The following is a 19892-nucleotide window of genomic DNA, read 5'->3' on the forward strand; positions in this document are numbered from 1 at the left end:
GCCAAAGCCTTTGACTGTGTGGATCACAATAAACTGTGGAAAATTCTGAAAGAGATGGGAATACGAGACCACCTGACCTGCCTCTTGAGAAACCTGTATGCAGGTCAAGAAGCAACAGTTAAAACTGGACATGGAACAACAGACTGGTTCCAAATAGGAAAAGGGGTATGTCAAGGCTGTATATTGTCACCCTGCTTATTTAACTTATATGCAGAGTACATCATGAGAAATGCTGGGCTGGAAGAAGCACAAGCTGGGATCAAGATTGCCAGGAGAAATATCAATAACCTCAGATATGCAGATGACACCACCCTTAAGGCAGAAAGTAAAGAAGAACTAAAAAGCCTCTTGATGAAAGTGAAAGAGGAGAGTGAAAAAGTTGGCTTAAAGCTCAACATTCAGAAAACGAAGATCATGGCATCCGGTCCCATCACTTCATGGCAAATAGACGGGGAAACAGTGAAAACAGTGGCTGACTTTATTTTGGGGGGCTCCAAAATCACTGTGGATGGTGCCTGAAGCCATGAAATTAAAAGACGCTTGCTTCTTGGAAGGAAAGTTATGATCAACCTAGACAGCGTATTAAAAAGCAGAGACATTACTTTGTCAACAAAGGTCTGTCTAGTCAAGCCTGTGGTTTTTCCAGTGGTCATGTATGGATGTGAGAGTTAGACTATAAAGAAAGCTGAGCACCAAAGAATCAATGCTTTTGAAGTGTGGTGTTGGAGAAGACTCTTGAAAGGTCCTTGGACTGCAAGGAGATCCAACCAGTCCATCCTAAAGGAAATCAGTCCTGGGTGTTCATTGAAAGGACTGATGTTGAAGCTGAAACTCCAATACTTTGGCCACCTGATGTGAAGAGCTGACTCATTTGAAAAGACCCTGATGCTGGGAAAGATTGAGGGCAGGAGGAGAAAGGGACGACAGAGGATGAGATGGTTGGGTGGCATCACCGACTCATTGATCATGGGTTTAGTTGGACTCCAGGAGTTGGTAATGGACAGGCAGGCCTGGCATGCTGTGGTTCATGGGGTCACAAGGAGTTGGAAACAACTGAGTGATTGAACTGAACTGAACTGGAGATTTTCTCATACCATTTCATGGAGAGTGGTTTCTCTCTCTCTCTTTTTTTGGCTGCTCCATATGACTTGCAGGATCTTAGTTCCCTGGTCAAGGATTGAACCTGGGCCCAGGGCAGTGAAAGCACTGAGTCCTAACCACTGGACCACCAGGGAATTCCCCAGGCCTTACCCTTCTTAATGGCTATATAGGGGGCATGAGCATCTACCCAGACCCCCACGAATGGATATTTACAAAGGTCACAGCCTTTAGCTACTACAACAGAGCTGCCATGAATCTCCTGGAGTATGCTTCTTTATGTCCTGATGATAATGTACCTTTAAGAAATGCTCAGAAGTGAAATTTTTGCAGGTATCTGATTTATAGGTAGAAGCTGCGCTTTTGTGCAAGCATGAGTACAAGAGCCTGGTTCTCCCCAGCCTCACGCTCACAGTGAAGGACAGTGTAAGAGCCTACCCTAGGTTATGAGGATTGGCGGGGCAGGGGGTTGGTGGGGAGGATGGGCATTAGATCCTGAGCAGTTCTTCTGAGCTGCTGGAGCCCCTGTATTCTCTGGTCAGCCTGCTGCTAAGCCTCCTTGTTCTTCAAGATCTTTCCTGTGTACCCCATCAACATTAACATGACTTTTTTAAAAAAATTTATTTTTAGTTGCACTGGGTCTTCATTGCTGTGTTAGTCGTTCAGTCATATCTGACTATTTGTGACCTCATGGGCTGTAGCCCACCAGGCTCCTCTGTCCATGAGGATTCTCCAGGCAAGAATACTGGAGTGGGTTTCCATTTCTTTCTCCAGGTTCATTGCTGTACATAAGCTTTTTATAGTTGTGGTGAGCAGGTGCTACTCTTAGCAATCACTTCATCTTCTTTCAATTTTTTTCCTCAAGCTTTTTTCCTGCCCCCCTTTCTATTCAAAGACAACTTCTGGCTTACTGAGTGATTCACTCAGTTGGGAAAATTCAACTGAAAAGCTATGAGGTAAGGGGCCCATGCTAAGCAGTTCAGGGAAACCAAAGCTAGGGTAGAAACATCCTCCCCCTTAGTGGTTTGTCATTTAGCAAGACCAACAGGTAACCCCATAATGTACAGTGAGTAATGGAACAATATCTCAGTGCGGCTCAAGGGCTTTGCTTCTCTCCGAATCATCATCCATTGCTCACAAACATACACCTCTCAGTTCTTACTATGTGTCTGGCCAAAGGTTCATCTAGTCAAAGCTATGGTTTTTCCAGTAGTCATGTACAGATGTGAGGGTTGGACCATAAAGAATGTTGAGCACAGAAGAATTGATGCTTTCGAGTTGTGGTGCTGGAGAAGACTCTTGAGAGTCCCTTGAACAGCAAGGAGATCAAACCAGTCAATCCTAAAGGAAATCAACCCTGAATATTCATTGGAAGGATTGATGCTGAAGCTGAAGCTCCAGTATTTTGGTCACCTGATGCAAAAAGCCGACTCATTGGAAAAGACCCTGACGCTGGGAAAGATTGAAGAAAGGAAGAGAAGGGGGCAACAGAGGATGAGATGGTTGAATGGCATCACTGACTCAATGGACACGAGTTTGAGCAAACTCTGGGAGATGCTGAAGAACAGGGAAACCTGGCCTGCTGCAGACCACAGAGTCAAGGGAGTCGGACACAACTTAGTTACTGGACAACAACATTCTATGTGGATAAGCCCTTGAATTGCCCTGACCTTAAGAATTAGGATGTATTTGAGAAGAAAAGGCTGGATGAAGCCATAATATCCAAGTCATTTGTACAGCACTCAGGTGCAATTCTATGCTCTCAACACAATACCGTCACACTCAAGGGGGTAAGAGTTTCCTTTTTTTTTTTTCAGTCATGCCGGATGGCCTGCCTAATCTCAGTTCAGCAACCAGGGATTGAACCAAAGCCTCAACAGTGAAAGCTCTGTGCCCTAACCACTGGACTGCCAGGGAATTTCTAAGAGATTTCAAAGAGGGTTTGGCAAGTGATGAAACTGTCAAATATACAAGCAATTAATGTGTACAGAAAATTTCCGGAAGAAAACACAACTGACTTTGATCATGCTAACCTCTGGGGAGAGCCAAGGGCCTGGGGGAGGAGGGACTTACTTTTTAGTGTACTGTTTCAATTTTATTTTGCCATGTGCATGTAGTATTATATATGTTTTTAAAAATTAAATGAAATAATCTACACAAATTGTGAAACAAACCACCATCCTATCTCTTCTGGGACCATACACAGCTGCTGTTTTCATCAAGATAGAAAGCTTTTAAAAGTTACCTATGAAGAGAGAACTGTGCTAAGGGTGAGGTGGAGAGAGCAGGGTGGGGATGGATGCATGAAGAGTGAGAGGAAAAGTATAGACATGAGGGGTGATTTCCAGTCCAGGAAGTAAACAGAAGTGAAAGATGCTTCTAGGAAGCCAGAAGGTGTAGAACTACCTCTCCACTTCTTTAATTATAAAAAGAACTTAGAGCTGCTGAATTGGGATCCATTCCCTGGACGGGAAAGAGGCTCTGTCTGTCTGATAGGCCTGTTCTGGGTCCAACCCCAGGGTTAAAGAGAGGATGGAGAGGGAGGACTATCCCAGAAGGAGACCAGGATCTGTGACACCTGGAGCTTGCCAGGAAAAGACAGAGCAGGCTGAGGGCATGTCCAGACTGCAAGCTGAGACAGGCACAGGTGGTAGCGGTTTAGTTGCTCTTCCCTGCAAAAGTGGAGCCCAAGGTGCCAGGAGACAGGCAAGGCACCCTCACTTTCCACCCACAAACTGCCTGGACAGTGTGAGCTCAGGGGGACCAAGGAGGGACCAGATGATGCCTCTACATGGGTCAGGAAGAGAGGGGTGTTCTGCTCACACTGCACACACACTCCAAATACACTAGCTATCAGATGCCTTCCTGTGATAGGCAGCATTTTGATCCTATGAACTTCCTCCCCATGTTACCCACCAATATGTTACCTCACATGGCATAAGGGATTCTACACATGTAATTAAGGTAATTAATCTTCTGACTTTAAGTTACAGAGACTGGGACTTTCCTGATGGTCCAGTGGTTAAGAATGTGCCTTCCAATGCAAGGGATGCAGGTTCAATCCCTGGTCGGGAGACTAAACCTGTGCACTACAACTATGGAGCCCACATGCCACAGTGAAGAGTCAGCATAGCCAAAAAAAAAGAAAACTAAACATGTGAAAATTTCAAAGTTCAAGTCAATGCATTTGGTACATGTATTGCAAGTGCTCTTAATAGATAATCATGAATTTTTTTTTAAGATGGGGAGGTTATATTGAATTATTGGGGTGGGCTTAATCTAATAACATGATACCTTAAACAATAAGGCAGAGACCATTCTCTGGCTGGTAACAGAAGAGGACAGAAATGACATGCCATTGTTGGCTTGAAGATGACAGGATGTCACATGTCAAGGAAGTGGGGACCTCAGTCCTACAGCCCCAAGGAATTGACTCTGCCAACAACCTGAACGAACCTGTAAGTGGAATCTCCCCAGAGCCTCCAGATAAGAGCCTGGAATGACCCACACCCGGGTTTTGGTCTTGTGAGCTTCCCATCAGAGGACTCAGTTGACTCTACTTGAACTTCTAACTCTCAGAAACTGCGAAGTAATAAATTTGTAGTGTTTAAGGATGCTAAAGTTTTAGTAATCTATTATGGCAGCAATAGAAAAGTAATACACCTCCCCCAAATCAAAATTAAATCAACCCCAGAGGCAGTTGTTGACACTTGGGTTGCCATGCCCTCCTCCAGGGCATCTTCCTGACCCAGGAATTGAACCTGTCTCTTTATGTCTCCTGCACTGGCAGGCAGATTCTCTACCACTAGTGCCACCTGGGAAGTCTACTTATTAGGCATGAGACTAAAATTCCAGGACCATGGGTTAAACATATCCCAGCTATTAGGGAGCAGCACATCCATCATTAGGTAGGATTTCCACCCAGCAAAGTGGTTGAAATGCCAGGACCCCCAGGAAAGAGCTCATGAGACTAATGTTCTTCCCCACAGTGTTCATAATAAAGTATGAGAGGAGAGCAGGAGGCCACCAGTGCCAGCCAAAAGGAGGGCATTACGACAGAAGACTAGACCACAAGAAGTGCTGGCCATGCTCTCTTTTTTTTTAATTGGAGGACAATTGCTTTACAATGTTGCGTTAGTTTCTGCTGTACAACATTGCAAATCAGTCGTAACTATATATTTATATCCCTTCTCTTGGGCCTCCCTTCCTGCCCTCATTCCACCCCTCTAGTTCATCACAGAGTACCAGGCTGGGCTCCCTGTGTTATTAACGTATTAGCACCTTCCCACTTGGAGGAGGCGATGGCACCCCACTCCAGTACTCTTGCCTGGAAAATCCCATGGACGGAGGAGCCTGGTAGGCTGCAGTCCATGGGGTTGCAAAGAGTCGGACACGACTGAGCGACTTCACTTTCACTTTTCACTTTCATGCATTGGAGAAGGAAATGGCAACCCACTCCAGTGTCCTTGCCTGGAGAATCCCAGGGACAGGGGAGTCTGGTGGGCTGCCGTCTATGGGGTGTCACAGAGTCGGACACGACTGAAGTGACTTAGCAGCAGCAGCAGCAGCAGCAGCAGCACCTTCCCACTAGCTATCTACTTTACATATGATAGTGTACATATGCCAGTGCTACTCTCTGAGTTCATCCACCCTCTTGTTCCCCCACTGTGTCCACATCTGTGTCTCCACATCTGTGTCTCCATACCTTCCCTGCAATTAGGTTCATCAGTACCATCTTTCTAGATTCAGTATATACGCTTTAATATACTATATTTGTTTTTCTCTTTCTGACTTACTTCACTCTGTATAAAAGGCTCTAGGTTTATCCATCTCACTAGAAGGGACTCAAATTCATTTCTTTTTATGGCTGAGTAGTATTCCATTGTATATATATACCACAACTTCTTTATCCATTCATCTGTCGATGGACATCTCGGTTGTTTCCATATCCTGGCTACTGTAAATAGTGCTGCCATGAACTCTGGGGTAACGTGTCTTTTTGAATTGTGGTTTTCTCAGAGTATATGCCCAGTAATGGGACTGCTGGGTCATATGGTGGCTATGATCCTTAATGGATTACACAGTCCTCACTAGGTCCAGCCTATTCTCCTCATCTCCACGGGACAGACAGGAGCCTCCCCACTGAAGCTCTAATCAAAATGGGGTTTGCCTCTTAGTGGCAGCCCGTGGGGCCTGGGGAAGGAAAAAAAAATGGCTCAGCAGAGTTCTGTCTCCATTCTTAGAGACTCAGCCCATCTCTGGTCTGTTGTTTCCCTGGGCACAGAACAGGACAGGATGGCACAAGCATATTAAATTAGGTAATCCAGATTCCTTCCTTCCAGCTTGAGGTCATAATAGCTGAGACATCTATCTCTCCCAGTGGAGATGAAAGCCAGGCTCCTTCAGGGGAAAAACGACATACACACCGAGCCAAGACAGGATTCAGTGAAGTAGTGTTCACAGAAGTGGACGTCTTTGACCCAGGACACCCCAGAGGATAAGTCCAGATGAATCCTTTTTAGGATGAGAACTTTTTCTCCAAAATGGAAATATCCTTATTATTTTTTTCTGATGATATTTGATCATGGTAAAACATTCATAAAACACAGCAAATGTGAAACTGACCTCATGATCCCAAATTGCAGAAATAACCCTAGTTAAGTGATGAGTATTTTCCACACTATTTTTAGTATATATTCACATGTGCACAAACTCAGACACTTCAGATATAAACAGGACGCTATATATTATTCACAACCTCATTTAGCTAAGACACAATATATCAGTACAAACATGTAGCTTATGATTTTCACTTGGTTCACCACTATAACTGTACTGGTCATAAGAGAAAAAGAGCTGTCCATCAAAAGGGAATAGATTAAATAAATTACAGTTCATCTATACCATGAAATTCTATGTGGCCTTTAAAAAAAGTAGGTAGATCTGTTTATGCTTTCATGAAAGTATTTAAAAAAATAAATTTAAAAAACAAAGTAAGAACTATTAGGTATACTATAGCTGTTGTTCAGTCACCCAATCATGTCCAGCTCTTCGAGACCCCATGAACTGCAGCACGCCAGGTCTCCCTGTCCCTCACCATCTCCCAAAGTTTACTCAAGTTTATGTAAATTGCATCGATGATGTCGTCCAGCCATCTCATCCTCTGATGCCCTCTTCTCCCTCTGCTCTCAATCTTTCCCAGCATCAGGGTCTTTTTCAAATAAGCATCTGTTCATATCAGATGTGGAGAAGGCAATGGCACCCCACTCCAGTACTCTTGCCTGGAAAATCCCATGGACAGAGGAGCCTGGTGGGCTGCAGTCCATGGGGTCGCTGAGTTGGACACGACTGAGCGACTTCACTTTCACTTTTCACTTTCATGCACTGGAGAAGGAAATGACAACCCACTCCAGTGTTCTTGCCTGGAGAATCCCAGGGATGGGGGAGCCTGGTGAGCTGCTGTCTATGGGGTCGCACAGAGTCGGACATGACTGAAGCGACTTAGCAGCAGCAGCATATCAGATGACCAAAATACTGGAGCTTCAGCTTCAGCATCAGTCTGTCCAGTGAATAGTCAGGGTGAATATCCAGTGAATCTCCCTTAACATTGACTGGTTTGATCTTGCTGTCCAAGGAACTTTCAGGGGTCTTCTCCAGCACCACAGTTTGAAGGCATCAATTCTTTGGCGTTCTGCCTTCTTTACAGTTCAACTCTCACAACCACACATGACCCCTGGGAAGACCATAGCCTTGTTGGCAGAGTAATGTCTCTGCTTTTCAACACACTGTCTAGGTTTGTCATCGTTTTCCTGCCAAGAAGCAATCATCTTCTGATTTCATGGCTGCAGTCACCATCAGCAGTGGTTTTGGAGCCCAAGGAGAGGGAATCGGTCACTACTTCCACCTTTCCCCCTTCTACTTGCCATACAGTAATGGGGCCAGACGCCATGATCTTAGTTTTTTTGATATTTAGTCTTAAGCCAGCTCTTTCACTCTCCTCCTTCACCCTCATCAAGGGGCTCTTTAGTTCCTCCTCACTTTCTGCCATTAGAGTGTTATCATCCGCATATCTGAGGTTGTTGATGTTTCTCCTGCCTATCTTGATTCCAGCTTGTAACTCATCCAGTCTAGCATTTCTCATGATGTGCTCAGTGTATAGGTTAAACAAACAGGATGCCAATAGACAGCCCTGTTGTACTCCTTTCTCGATCTTGAACCAATCACTTGTTCCAGACAGGGTTCTAACTGTTGCTTCTTGACCCGCATACAGATTTCTCAGGAGACAGGTAAGATGGTCTGGTATTCCCATCTCTCTAAGAGCTTTCCACAGTTTGTCATGATCCACAGAGTGAAAGGCTTTAGCATAGTCAATGAAACAGAGATAGATGTTTTTCTGAAATTCCCTTGCTTTCTCTATAATCCAGTGAATGTTGGCAGTTTGATCTCTAGCTCCTCTTCCTTTTCTAAACCCAGTTTAGGCATCTGGAAGTTCTTGGTTTGCATAATGCTGAAGCATACAGTGCTGTATGTTGTGCTTAGTCGCTCAGTCATGTTCAACTCTTTGTGCCCCCCACTGACTGTAGCCCACCAGGCTCCTCTGTCCATGGGATTCTGCCAGCAAGAGTACTGGAGTGGGTTCCCATGCCCTCCTCCAGGGGATCTTCCCAACTCAGGGATCAAACCCAGGTCTCCTGCATTGCAGGCAGCCTCTTTATTGTCTGAGCTACCAGGGAAGTCCAAAGCATTTGGTACATCCTTAAAAAAAGGAAAAGTATGTGTATATGTGTGTACCCCTGAATATTCATTGGAAGGACTTTTGCTGAAGCTCCAATATTCTGGCTACCTGATGTGAAGAGCCAATTCATTGGAAAAGACCCTGATGCTGGGAAAGACTGAAGGCAAAAGTAGAAGGGGATGGCAGAGGATGAGATGGTTAGATGGCATTATCAACACAGTGAACATGAATTTGAGTAAACTTCAAGAGATAGTGGAGGACAGAGGAACCAAGCGTGCTATAGTCTGTGGAGTCGCAAAGAATCAGACACAACTTAGCAAGTGAACAACAAAAAAGGTGTGTGTACATATACACATGCACACATTTTTAAAAATTGTATACAACTGTGAAAAGCAGTAATGGTGAGAGTGAATGGTGTTGGGGGGAAATTTAGTTTTATTGCACACTTGTGTGTATTGTTTCTTATTTTCCTTTTAATTTTTTTAACATATGAATGCTTCTTTACCAACTCCATTAATTGAAGAATTTTGTTTATCTTGCTCATCATTATAAGAACAATACCTGCTCTGATAAGGGCATTCAATAAATATTTACTTGAAGAACAACTTTAGAAGAAGTTGACTTGAAATGTTCCAGTGAATATCCTTGCACCTGCTTCTCTGCTGATAAGGTTTAAGACTGTGGTCAGACCTTTTCCATCTCTCCCTTGAGACTAGGCAACTTACCTGGAAAAGTCCCAATTCCTGGAGTACTTACCAACAAAGGAAGATGTCGGTGAATGTCTCTGCTGTGGTGAATAGTGCAAATATAATCCAGTACATCATCCATTTGACCTGTTGAAAGAGAAAGCAATAAAGCTAGCAGAAAAGGTCAAGGATGAATGGTTGCCAGCTTCAAGAGAACAGGCTCCAACAGCAGATGTTGAGATGGGTCCAGGCAGCCTGGTCTACCACTGGTCACCCCTTCTCCTATTCTTCCCCAGGTTGGTCCCGTTCCACTCCAGACCCTAGGGATGCAAGCAAATAGGCTACTTCCACAACTGACCCAGGCTCAAGCTCAAAGTAGACTTTAGGTGGTCTTCACTGGCCCTCAGGTGAGCCACTGAGACCTGAAGACCAGCAGTGACTCAGGATTCAGTCAGGTCATTTTGCCAGGACTAATACCAGGTGAATAAAGTTTCCAAACTTCCACAGAGACACACTCTGGGATGAACTTTAACCTGGCCATATTCTCTGAGATAGAATAATGGTAATCCTCACTGATCACTTAAAAACACCTCTGAGGACTTCCCTGGTGGTCCAGTGGTTAGGACTCAGAGCTTCCACTGCAGGGGGCACGGGTTTGATCCCTGGTCAGGAACTAAGATTCCACATGCTGAGGTACAGCAAAACAAGCAAACAAAAACCTCTTTCATGTGGGAAAGCCCTCACAGAAACTGGATCTTTTCTTTTGTCTCCCCCATGTCACCATCCTTTTCCATTTCTACTGTTTCTCTTCCCTAGTTGAAGCTTTGGTTTCCCCCTCCCCGCCTGCCCCCGCTCTCTTTAACTACTGTAAGAGTCTCTTAACTGCTTTCCTGCCCCTTGACTTTCCTCTTACCAATCCATCTTGCAAACTATCCCCACACTAATCTCCCACAAAGCATGAACTCATCCTACTAACCTTTCATTTAAAATCTCCTAGCCTGCAAAATAAAGTCCAAAGTCCTGCTAGGTCTGCTCCTCCTGTTTTTAGAAATGGTGGGGTAGTTTGTATTGGACTAATCCTCTTGCCAATAATGATAATAAACTCAGAACAAAATATTTTATTTTATTCTATGTATCTTTGGCCACACCATGTGGCATATGGGAAATCTTAGTTCCCTGACCAGAGATTGAACCCACACCTTCAGCATCAAAAGCACAGAATCCTAACCACTCGGCTACAAGGGAATTTCCTAAACAAAATATTTTACACTAACTGTCTGAAGGCTAGAAAAGCTATCAAAAGCTGGCAGAAACTGGAAAGGATCCAACTTTTGAAATGTGGGGACCACACCAGAGTAAATCCACATGGATGCAGCTAAAGAAACCACCTGGTCAGCAAATCATGGGGCAGACAGAACTCCAGAAGAAACCCATAGCCGAATTTGCCTGAGGAAGTGGAAAATAGAGTTTGAGATGGTCAAAGATGCTGGAAATTGAAAAGGAAAAATCCTCAGTAAGAGGGAAGCACAAGTCATAAACCAAACTCACATATAAATTCCTTTCAATTTCTTAGCTGGCTTCTGAATTGTACAGAATCAGCCACCTTGGTAATATTCCAAGGTGGCTGAGTAAAATACAGCTAGGAAGTGGAGAGTCGAGCAGAGATTCAGTTTCTGCCCACTACAGGAGAAATAGAGTTTGGAATTCAAGTTTTGCCTAATTAGAGAAGGTTGGTAAACATTTGGCAATTTCCAGGGGAACATCTAAAAGGTCATACTTCAGGAATAAAAATTACAACCTAGGACTTAAGAGATTAGCTCTAGGACTAAGAGTAAAACTGAAATACACCTGCCCCCCAAAAATGTAAAACTTAACTACCACAAGGTCAAGATGATCTGTTAGAAGTTAACTGCCTGCTAGAATAAAAATTAACCTTCTTGGCAAGAAGACAACACAGATCTGGAGTTCCTATGATGAAGTATACATAAAAACTCCAACAAACAAAAAAGATGTGTGTGTGTGTGTGTGTCTGTGTGTGTATGTGTATATGAAGAAACAGGAAAATATGCTCCATGGTTAAGAGAAAAACTAGTCAATAGAAACAGATCCATATTTGACTTAGATGTTACAATTAGCAAAGACTTTAAAAAGTATAAATGTATATTGAGACAACTAAATATTCGCACGTAAAAGAATGAAGATGGACTTCTACCTCACACCATATACAAAAAAGTGAACTCAAAATGGATCAGAGACCTAAATGTAATAACCTTACAAGAAAACACAGGAGTAAATTTTTGCAGCCTTGGGTTAAAAAATGTTTTCTTAGATGTGACACCAAAAACACAAGCAACAAAAAAAGAAAATAGATATATTAGACCTTATAAAAATTTTGAATTTTTGTACTTCAAAAGATATCATCAAGAAAGTGAAAATACAACCCACAAAATGGGGAAAATATTTGCAAATCAGTATCTGACAAAGTATTTGTATTGAAATAATAAAGAATTTATATAGCACAACAATAAAAAGATCAAACCCAGGTCTCCTGCACTGCAGGCAGATTCTTTACCAACTGAGCTACTAGGGAAGCCCCAATAAAAAGACAAATAACCCAATTTAAAGTGTGTCAAGGGCCCATATCTTTTAGAAAATGAATCAGTAATCAATAAACCCAATACCCATTTATGATAAAAGACCTGAATAGCCAATATGATACTGAAGAAGAGAAACAAAGTCAGAGAACTGACACTGTCTAATTTTAAGACTTACTATAAAGCTACAATAACCAGGAGAGTGTGGTATTAGTGAAATAACAGATAAATATATCAAATAGACTAGACAAATGGAATAGACAGCCTCCAAACAGACTGCACAAACTGATCCTTGACAAAGGAGCAAAGGCAATTTGATGGAGAAATGATAGTTTTTTCAATAAGTGGTGTTGGGAACAATTGGATATTTACATTCAAAAAACAAATAGATGTAGGCACTGATCTTACATCTTGCACAAAAATTAAGTAAAACTATAAAATTTCTAGACGATAATACAAGAGAAAACCTAGTTGATCTGGAATTTAGTAATTCGTCTTTTAACACACCACCATGACCCATGGAAGAAAAAAATGATAAGCCAGACTTCATTAAAATGAAAAATTTCTGCTCTGCAAAAGATATTGTTAAGAGAATGAAAAGACAAGCCACAGACTGGGAGAAAATATTTGCAATACATATATCTGAAAAGGGACTTGTATCCAAAATATTCAAAGAATACTTAAAACTCAACAACAACAAAAATAACAACCCAATATCTGAACATATATCTCATCAAAGAAGATATACAGCAACTTACTAACAGATATTTTGTTATAGATTTTTTTTTATCACCACTTAACAAGACACTTATCCTAGGAGGAAAAGGATGGGTTCAGTATTTTTTTTTTAAGTATAAATATGTTTTAAAAAATCTATAGGAAAAGGTAGATATAATAAGTGAAGAGATGGGAGATTTCAAGAAAAAGAAGGAAAATCTTTAAAAAGAACTAAATGACATCCTAGAACTGAAAAACAAAACATCTGAAAAAAATGTTTATTATTGAATGGAATTTATAGCAGTTTGGTCACAACAAGAGATCTGTGAACTTGAAGGCAAGACAACAGAATCAACCAGGCTGAAGCCTAGATTAGGGGGTGGGCTGGGGGATGAAGAGTCTCAATACCTGAGGAACACGCATCAAGCAGTCAAATACACATGGGATAGGAATTTGAGAGAAGAGAAAAAAGAGAATTGGATAGAAAAATTATTTGAAGAAATACTGCCTAAAGTTTTCCAAAATTTGACCAACATATCAAACCCACAAAACCCAGTGAATTGAAGCAAGATAAATATGAAGAAAACCACATCTAGCCACATTATAGTAAAACTGCTAAAAAACAAAGAGAAAATCTTAAGTGAGGAGGAAAAAAGACATTACATACAGGGGAATGACAGTAAGAATTACAGTTGACTTTTTATCAGAAACAACAAATACCAGAAGAAAATAAATAACATTTTTAAAGTGCCACACACACACACACACACAAAATACTGCCAACCTATAATTCTATACCCAGCAAAAATATCTCAAAAAACTGGAGGCAGTTCTGGTGAATCTCACTGCCTTTGTGACTCTGAAACATGTGGCCAAGTAGATCAATTAGAGGCCTTCTCTATTTAGAAAAACAGAATAAACCCTTGGGAACAAGGCTGGCTTAGTCCATCAAAAGAAACTTATTTCTGACACTATATACTACCAAGGTTATCTGCAGCAGAACAGGCTCCTTAGCAGGAAGCAAACAATCTTATCTAGCTGTAAACTCTCTGGTATACTGGGGCCCAGGATCTAAGAATTCCCAACACTGGTATCCATATACACTGCAAGGAGCCTGAATTCCCTCTCTTGAAGTTTTTTCTTTTCAGTGTTCAAACCATGTTCCAGGGACTTCCCTGGAGGTCCAGTAGTTAAGATGCTGCACTTCAGAGAATACTGGCCTAAGTGGGTTTTTGGGAAGATGGGATTAGATAGCTTACAAGGCAAGAAATGCTCCCCAAGAGAAGGATGGCTAGGTATACACGGGAGGGAAGGGACCTGCTGAAGTCAGGGCATGAGCGACTGATAGTTATGGAACCACTCACATTAACAAGAAATTAAAAAAAATAAGAAAGCCAAATTAGGGAGAAGAAGCTGAGCTCCATGAGGCTGAGGACAATCTGAGGGTTTTGGAGGACATCTAAGAAAAATGCCCAATGGGCCTCTAGAGAGGCAAAAGTAAATCTCAGAATGGAGATTGGGGCTGAAGACTGAAGACAAAGATGAGGAAGCCATGGCAGAGAGGAGGCTGGAATGGATAGCCTGAAGAATTTTCCATCATGTACTCCTTCACCTTAAAATACTTTCATGCAGAAAGAAGGATCCGAGAATGACTCACTGAGCCTAACAAGGTAAATGAAATACTGGTGACTCAGACATGGAAACCATAAATAAATATCTGGAAATGGTCTCCTGACCATTCCTCAGAGAAACCAAATGGAAGCTGTTTTTCCAAGATTTGAAATAGAACTTGCCATGATAGAGGGATTCTACCCCAAACTCCCTGCAAGGTGAGTGGGAGTGTGGATAGGCTGGCACCCAGAATAGAGACAGGAAGATATTGTTGACTTGTGACATTATCATCAGGGGCAACTCGAGTGGACAGTTGACAGCACAACTGGGAACTCCCTCTGTACTGGTCAAGCACAGGAATGAGGAGACAGGAGAGAAGAGATGACCCTAGATCACAAAAGGGTGGGAAGTAGATCTTGGTGACCTTCCATGAGTCACAGAATGGGCTGAGACCCCAGGACCCATCAGATCCTGCCCCCAGGGCTCTTAGGAGCCTGTGAAAGGCCTCCTCCATGAACTCTGGAGGCAGCAGGCTCAGTCAACTCTTAGCCTCACCTCACCTTTGGACCCTCCCCCACATCAGTCACACTAATATTTCTTAAGCCTCTCACACTCCCTTCTGCATCTGAGCTCTGTTTCAGTCTCACAGGGAACCCTCTCTGACAAATGACTGAGGAAGGAAATATATGAGCCTGGTTGACAGATGAGTTGGCATCATCTGCTGGTACAAGTTCACAGGGGACAACTATAGTCAGAGGTGGCTGGGAGAGAGTAGGGAGGGAAATTCCCTGTAGGCAGAACTTTGAGCAGTGCTCTCAGTCCAGAAGGAGAATTGTCCTGAGGTAAGGCATTTATAAGAGTCGGACACGACTGAGCGACTTCACTTTCACTTTTCACTTTCATGCACTGGAGAAGGAAATGGCAACCCACTCCAGTGTTCTTGCCTGGAGAATCCCAGGGACGGGGGAGCCTGGTGGGCTGCTGTCTGTGGGGTTGTACAGAGTCGGACACGACTGAAGCGACTTAGCAGCAGCAGCATGTATATTAACCATATTTTCATATTTTCTGTATTCTTTTTTTTAGATTTTTCTTGATGCGGATCATTTTTAAAGTCTTTACTGAATTTGTTACAATATTGTTTGTTACAATATTTGTTACAAAATTTGTTACAATATTGTTTTATGATTGCAAGGTTTTTTGGCCACAAGGCATGTGGGATCTTAGCTCTCCAACCAGGAACTGAACTTGCATTCCCTTTCATGCAATGAACTTGCATTGGAAGAAGTCTTATCCACTGGACCACCAGGGAAGTCCCATTTTCTGTGTTCTTGATGTTGGGGTCTTGCTGACTGGAGAGACTGCCTCTCCTATGACTAGCTAATTCATAGAGATAGCAAATTTCTTATCCCAGAGCACATATGCAAACTGAGCGATCTGGGGTCCATACTACAAACCACCTCCTTTATGGAGCTCTCACAGGTTGAGCTAATATTTCCCAGCCCTAGTCATCTGGGGCCAACTGCCAGATAACTGGAGGCAGATCCCATACCCCAGAGTCTGCTGAAATTATTCAAACTAGCCAGTCGTAAGGTTGCTCACTCTGCTTTGCCTTGAATTCCCCACAGAAACTGTAATAAAGGTCAATGCCCATGTTTTCCCCTTGCTCTCCCTCTAACTCCTAACTGACCCTGGTGCTTCTTCAGTGGCCCTGCATGATGTGCTGAACCTCCTACTTCCAAGGAACTGTGAGTAAAAACTTCTTCCTCTATGAGTCATTTCTGTGTCTGCATGCCTTACCATAGCTGATTAAAATGAATCTGGGATACATTTTAAAACACCACATAAGAATTTGGATAGATGATGAGGTACTTGGAAGGGACAAGACTGAGAATTTGGTGTTGAGGTGGTTTTGAAATTACGTGGATGGGTCCATGCTGCTGCTGCTGCTAAGTCGCTTCAGTCGTGTCCAACTCTGTGCAACCCCATAGACGGCAGCCCACCAGGCTCCCCTGTCCCTGGGATTCTCCAGGCAAGAACACTGGAGTGGGTTGCCATTTCCTTCTCCAATGCAGGAAAGTGAAAAGTGAAAGTGAAGTCGCTCAGTCGTGTCTGACTCTTCGCAACCCCATGGACTGCAGCCTACCAGGCTCCTCCGTCCATGGAATTTTCCAGGAAAGAGTACTGGAGTGGGGTGCCATCGCCTTCTCCGGGATGGGTCCATAGAATGCAGATATTTGTGGCTCATGCTAATGCTCACCAGAAGGTCCCAATGGCAGAGGAGGCTCTTGGTAATCAGGTGGATGAGATGACCAACTCTGTAGATGTCTGTGAGCCTTTTACTTCAGGCATGATATTGCTTGATCAGTGGGCTCATGTAGCAGTGGCCATGTGGACAGAGGAAACACACTGGTTCAGAAATGTGCATTTCTCTCACCAAGGATGACCTGGCCATGACCACTGCTCAGACACCAAGTTGCCAACAGCAGTGACTAAGTATCTCTAGGATGGTACCATAATTCAAGGCACCAGCCAGCCTCCTGGGAGCAGGCCATCATACCAAGCCCCTTCCTTCATAGAAAGGGGAGCACAGAGTCTTTCTGGAATATTCATTCATTGGGCATGTGGGCTTGCTTTCCCCACTGCCATGTTTCTGGCATCCACACAACAAACTGTGGACCCCATTGAGTATCCTTCTCATTTTGATATATTCCACCCAACAATCCCATGAGAGGAGCTTGGCAGGCTGCAATCCATGGTGTCATAAAGAGTCAAACATGACTGTGTGCACACACACACCCAACACTGCCTCTGACCAAAGGCTCTCTTTTACAGCCAAAGAAATGCAACAATAGGCTGATGTCTCGGCGAATCTCTGATCTAATCATGTATCCCAATGCCCAGAAGCAGCTGGCCTTATACAATGCTGCAAGAGCTTAGGAGAGTGCCAGAAAAGAACCAGATGGGAATTAGCATTCTGGGAAGTTGCTATGCTCTCCTAGACAATGCAGTTTCCTCTCTGAACTAGTGACCAACACATGGTACTGCATCTTAGCCAGAATCTAAAGGTTCAGGAACCAAGGAAATGAGGGTGGTGTTTCTTAGGATTAGGCCTAATGCTAGCTCCCTGCAATTCAAAGTGTGGTTCATGAGACTGCAACATTGGAATCCCCAAGGAGTTTGTTAGAAATGTAGAATCAGCTTGTTAGAAGTGTAGCATCTCAGATCCCACTCCAGAGCTAATGGATCAGTTCTACATTTTAATAAAACTCTCTGCTTATTCATATGCATGTTAAAGTTTGAGAATCACTGGTCTAACCCACTCACAACACTTCAGTTCTCATTCTCAAACTTCTGAGCTCTGGTCTTTAATAATTTTAGTGCTTGAAGGATGGATGCTTTCACCAGGGATATAAAATGGTTCTGATGAAGTGGAAGCAGAGACTAGAAGGTCACCTGGCCATTTCAAGGCCACCATGTCATTAGGAAACAGATAATAAAGGGCTTATGGGCTGCAAGAAGATCCAACCAGTCCATCCTAAAGGAAATCAGTCCTGAATATTCATTGGAAGGACTGATGCTGAAGCTGAAACTCCAGTACTTTGGCCACCTGATGCAAAGAGCTGACTCATTTGAAAAGACTCTGATGCTGGTCTTTTCAAGATTGAAGGTGAGAGGAGAAGGGGATGACCGAGGATGAGATGGTTGGATGGCATCACTGACTCAATGGACATGAGTTTGAGTACACGCCGGGAGTTGGTGTTGGACCGGGAGGCCTGGCATGCTGCAGTCCATGGGGTCGCAAAGAGTCAGACACGACTGAGTGACTGAACTGAACTGAACTGGGCTTTTGTAGGGTAACTGATACTGCTTATGAAGGGGAACTAGAGTTGCTATTACACATGTGGTGGGAAGGAGGTTGGATGGAGGTTAAGAATCCTTTAGGGCAGCCATCCCCAACCTTTTTGGCACCAGGGACCAATTTCAATTTCGTGGAAGATAATTTTTCCATGGATGGGGGTTGGCGGGTGGTTTCAGGATGGTTCAAGTGCAGTAGGGTTTGTGCTTTTATGATAATCTAAAGCCACTGTTGATCTGATAGGAGGTGGAGCTCAGGCGATAATGTGTGAGATGGGGAGTAGCCATAAATACAAATGAAGCTTCACTTGCTTGCCTACTGCCCACTTCCTGCTGTGTGGCCTGGTTCCTAACAGGTCATGAATACAGGCTTGTGGCCTGGGGGTTGGGAACCTCTGCTCTAGTGGATCTGCAAGCATTGCTTTGTTCAGAGGGAAAAGTCAACGGATTATTACTACAACCCTCCAGAGCAAGACCACTAAGGCCTCAGATTCCCCAGGAATGAAGATTTAGGTCACAACCTTGGAGAAGAAAAAAGGGCTTCCCTGGTGGCTCAGATGGTAAAGAATCTGTCTGCAATGCAGGAGACCTGAGTTCAATCCCTGGGTTGGGAAGATGCCCTGGCGAAAGAAATGGCAACCCACTCCAGGATTCTTGCCTGAGAAATCCCATGGACAGAGAAGCCTGGCAGGCTACTGTCCATGTGGTTGCAAAGAGTCCAACACAAATGAGCCACTAACACTAACACTTGGAGAAGAAACCACACTCACTAAAGTTGAAGGCACAGGGAGCATGGACTAGATGGTGGAAAAGGGAAGTAATAGGAAAAGCTGTGAAAGACTTCGGAATGGGTGTCCTGTGGACTGCTAGGTGCTAGCCAGAGCAGCCAGCCTCCTGATTTATTTTAACTCTGCAGGTGTCTTTGGAGAAGGCAATGGCAACCCACTACAGTACTCTTGCCTGGAAAATCCCATGGACAGAGGAGCCTGGTAGGCTGCAGTCCATGGGGTCGCGAAGAGTCAGACATGACTGAGCGACTTCCCTTTCACTTTTCACTTTCATGCATTGGAGAAGGAAATGGCAACCCACTCCAGTGCTCTTGCCTGGAGAATCCCAGGGATGGCAGAACCTGGTGGGCTGCTGTCTATGGGGTCGCACAGAGTCGGACACGACTGAAGTGACTTAGCAGCAGGTGTCTTGTTTTACAATATCTTTGAGTTATTTTACAACTTTGTGAGTTGTTGAAAACTGATTGCAATGCAGATAATTTAGTCTATAGAGGTGAACAATAATTTTGTCCAATGGAGATACAACTGGGTCCAATGATCACATTTCCCAAGAAATCAGTTTAATATCTATTAACAAACATTTCATCATACCTCATTGCTTACATATATATCTGTTCTTTGGAGTCTCCTTTGGACTGATTTCTTTTTTAACACCTTATTGGTCCCCACATTACTCAGTGAGTTAAGTAAAATTTTCAACATTTGTTAATTTTATATTTGTATAAGAATCATGATTTCACACCTTTTTAAATTCAGTCAGTTCAGTTGCTCAGTCATGTCTGACTCTTTGTGACCCCAGGGACTGCAG

General features: G+C 43.4%; 1 protein-coding gene across 16 annotated transcripts in view; it reads right to left on the minus strand.

Annotated features, from left to right (window-relative positions):
- The window catches only part of REEP1 (receptor accessory protein 1), a 136750-nt gene that overhangs the window by 47650 nt on the left and 69208 nt on the right, over positions 1-19892 (minus strand). For all 16 annotated transcript variants that reach the window (XM_086326592.1, XM_086326588.1, XM_086326585.1 and 13 more), the window contains exon 3: positions 9590-9666. In XM_086326592.1, coding sequence (XP_086182718.1) covers positions 9590-9666 — 77 coding nt within the window. The remainder of the gene's footprint in view (positions 1-9589; positions 9667-19892) is intronic.

This window comes from Bos grunniens, chromosome 11, assembly GCF_055505025.1.
Source record: "Bos grunniens cultivar Pamir isolate PY7600 chromosome 11, Bosgru_T2T1.0, whole genome shotgun sequence".
Lineage (NCBI taxonomy): Eukaryota > Metazoa > Chordata > Mammalia > Artiodactyla > Bovidae > Bos > Bos grunniens.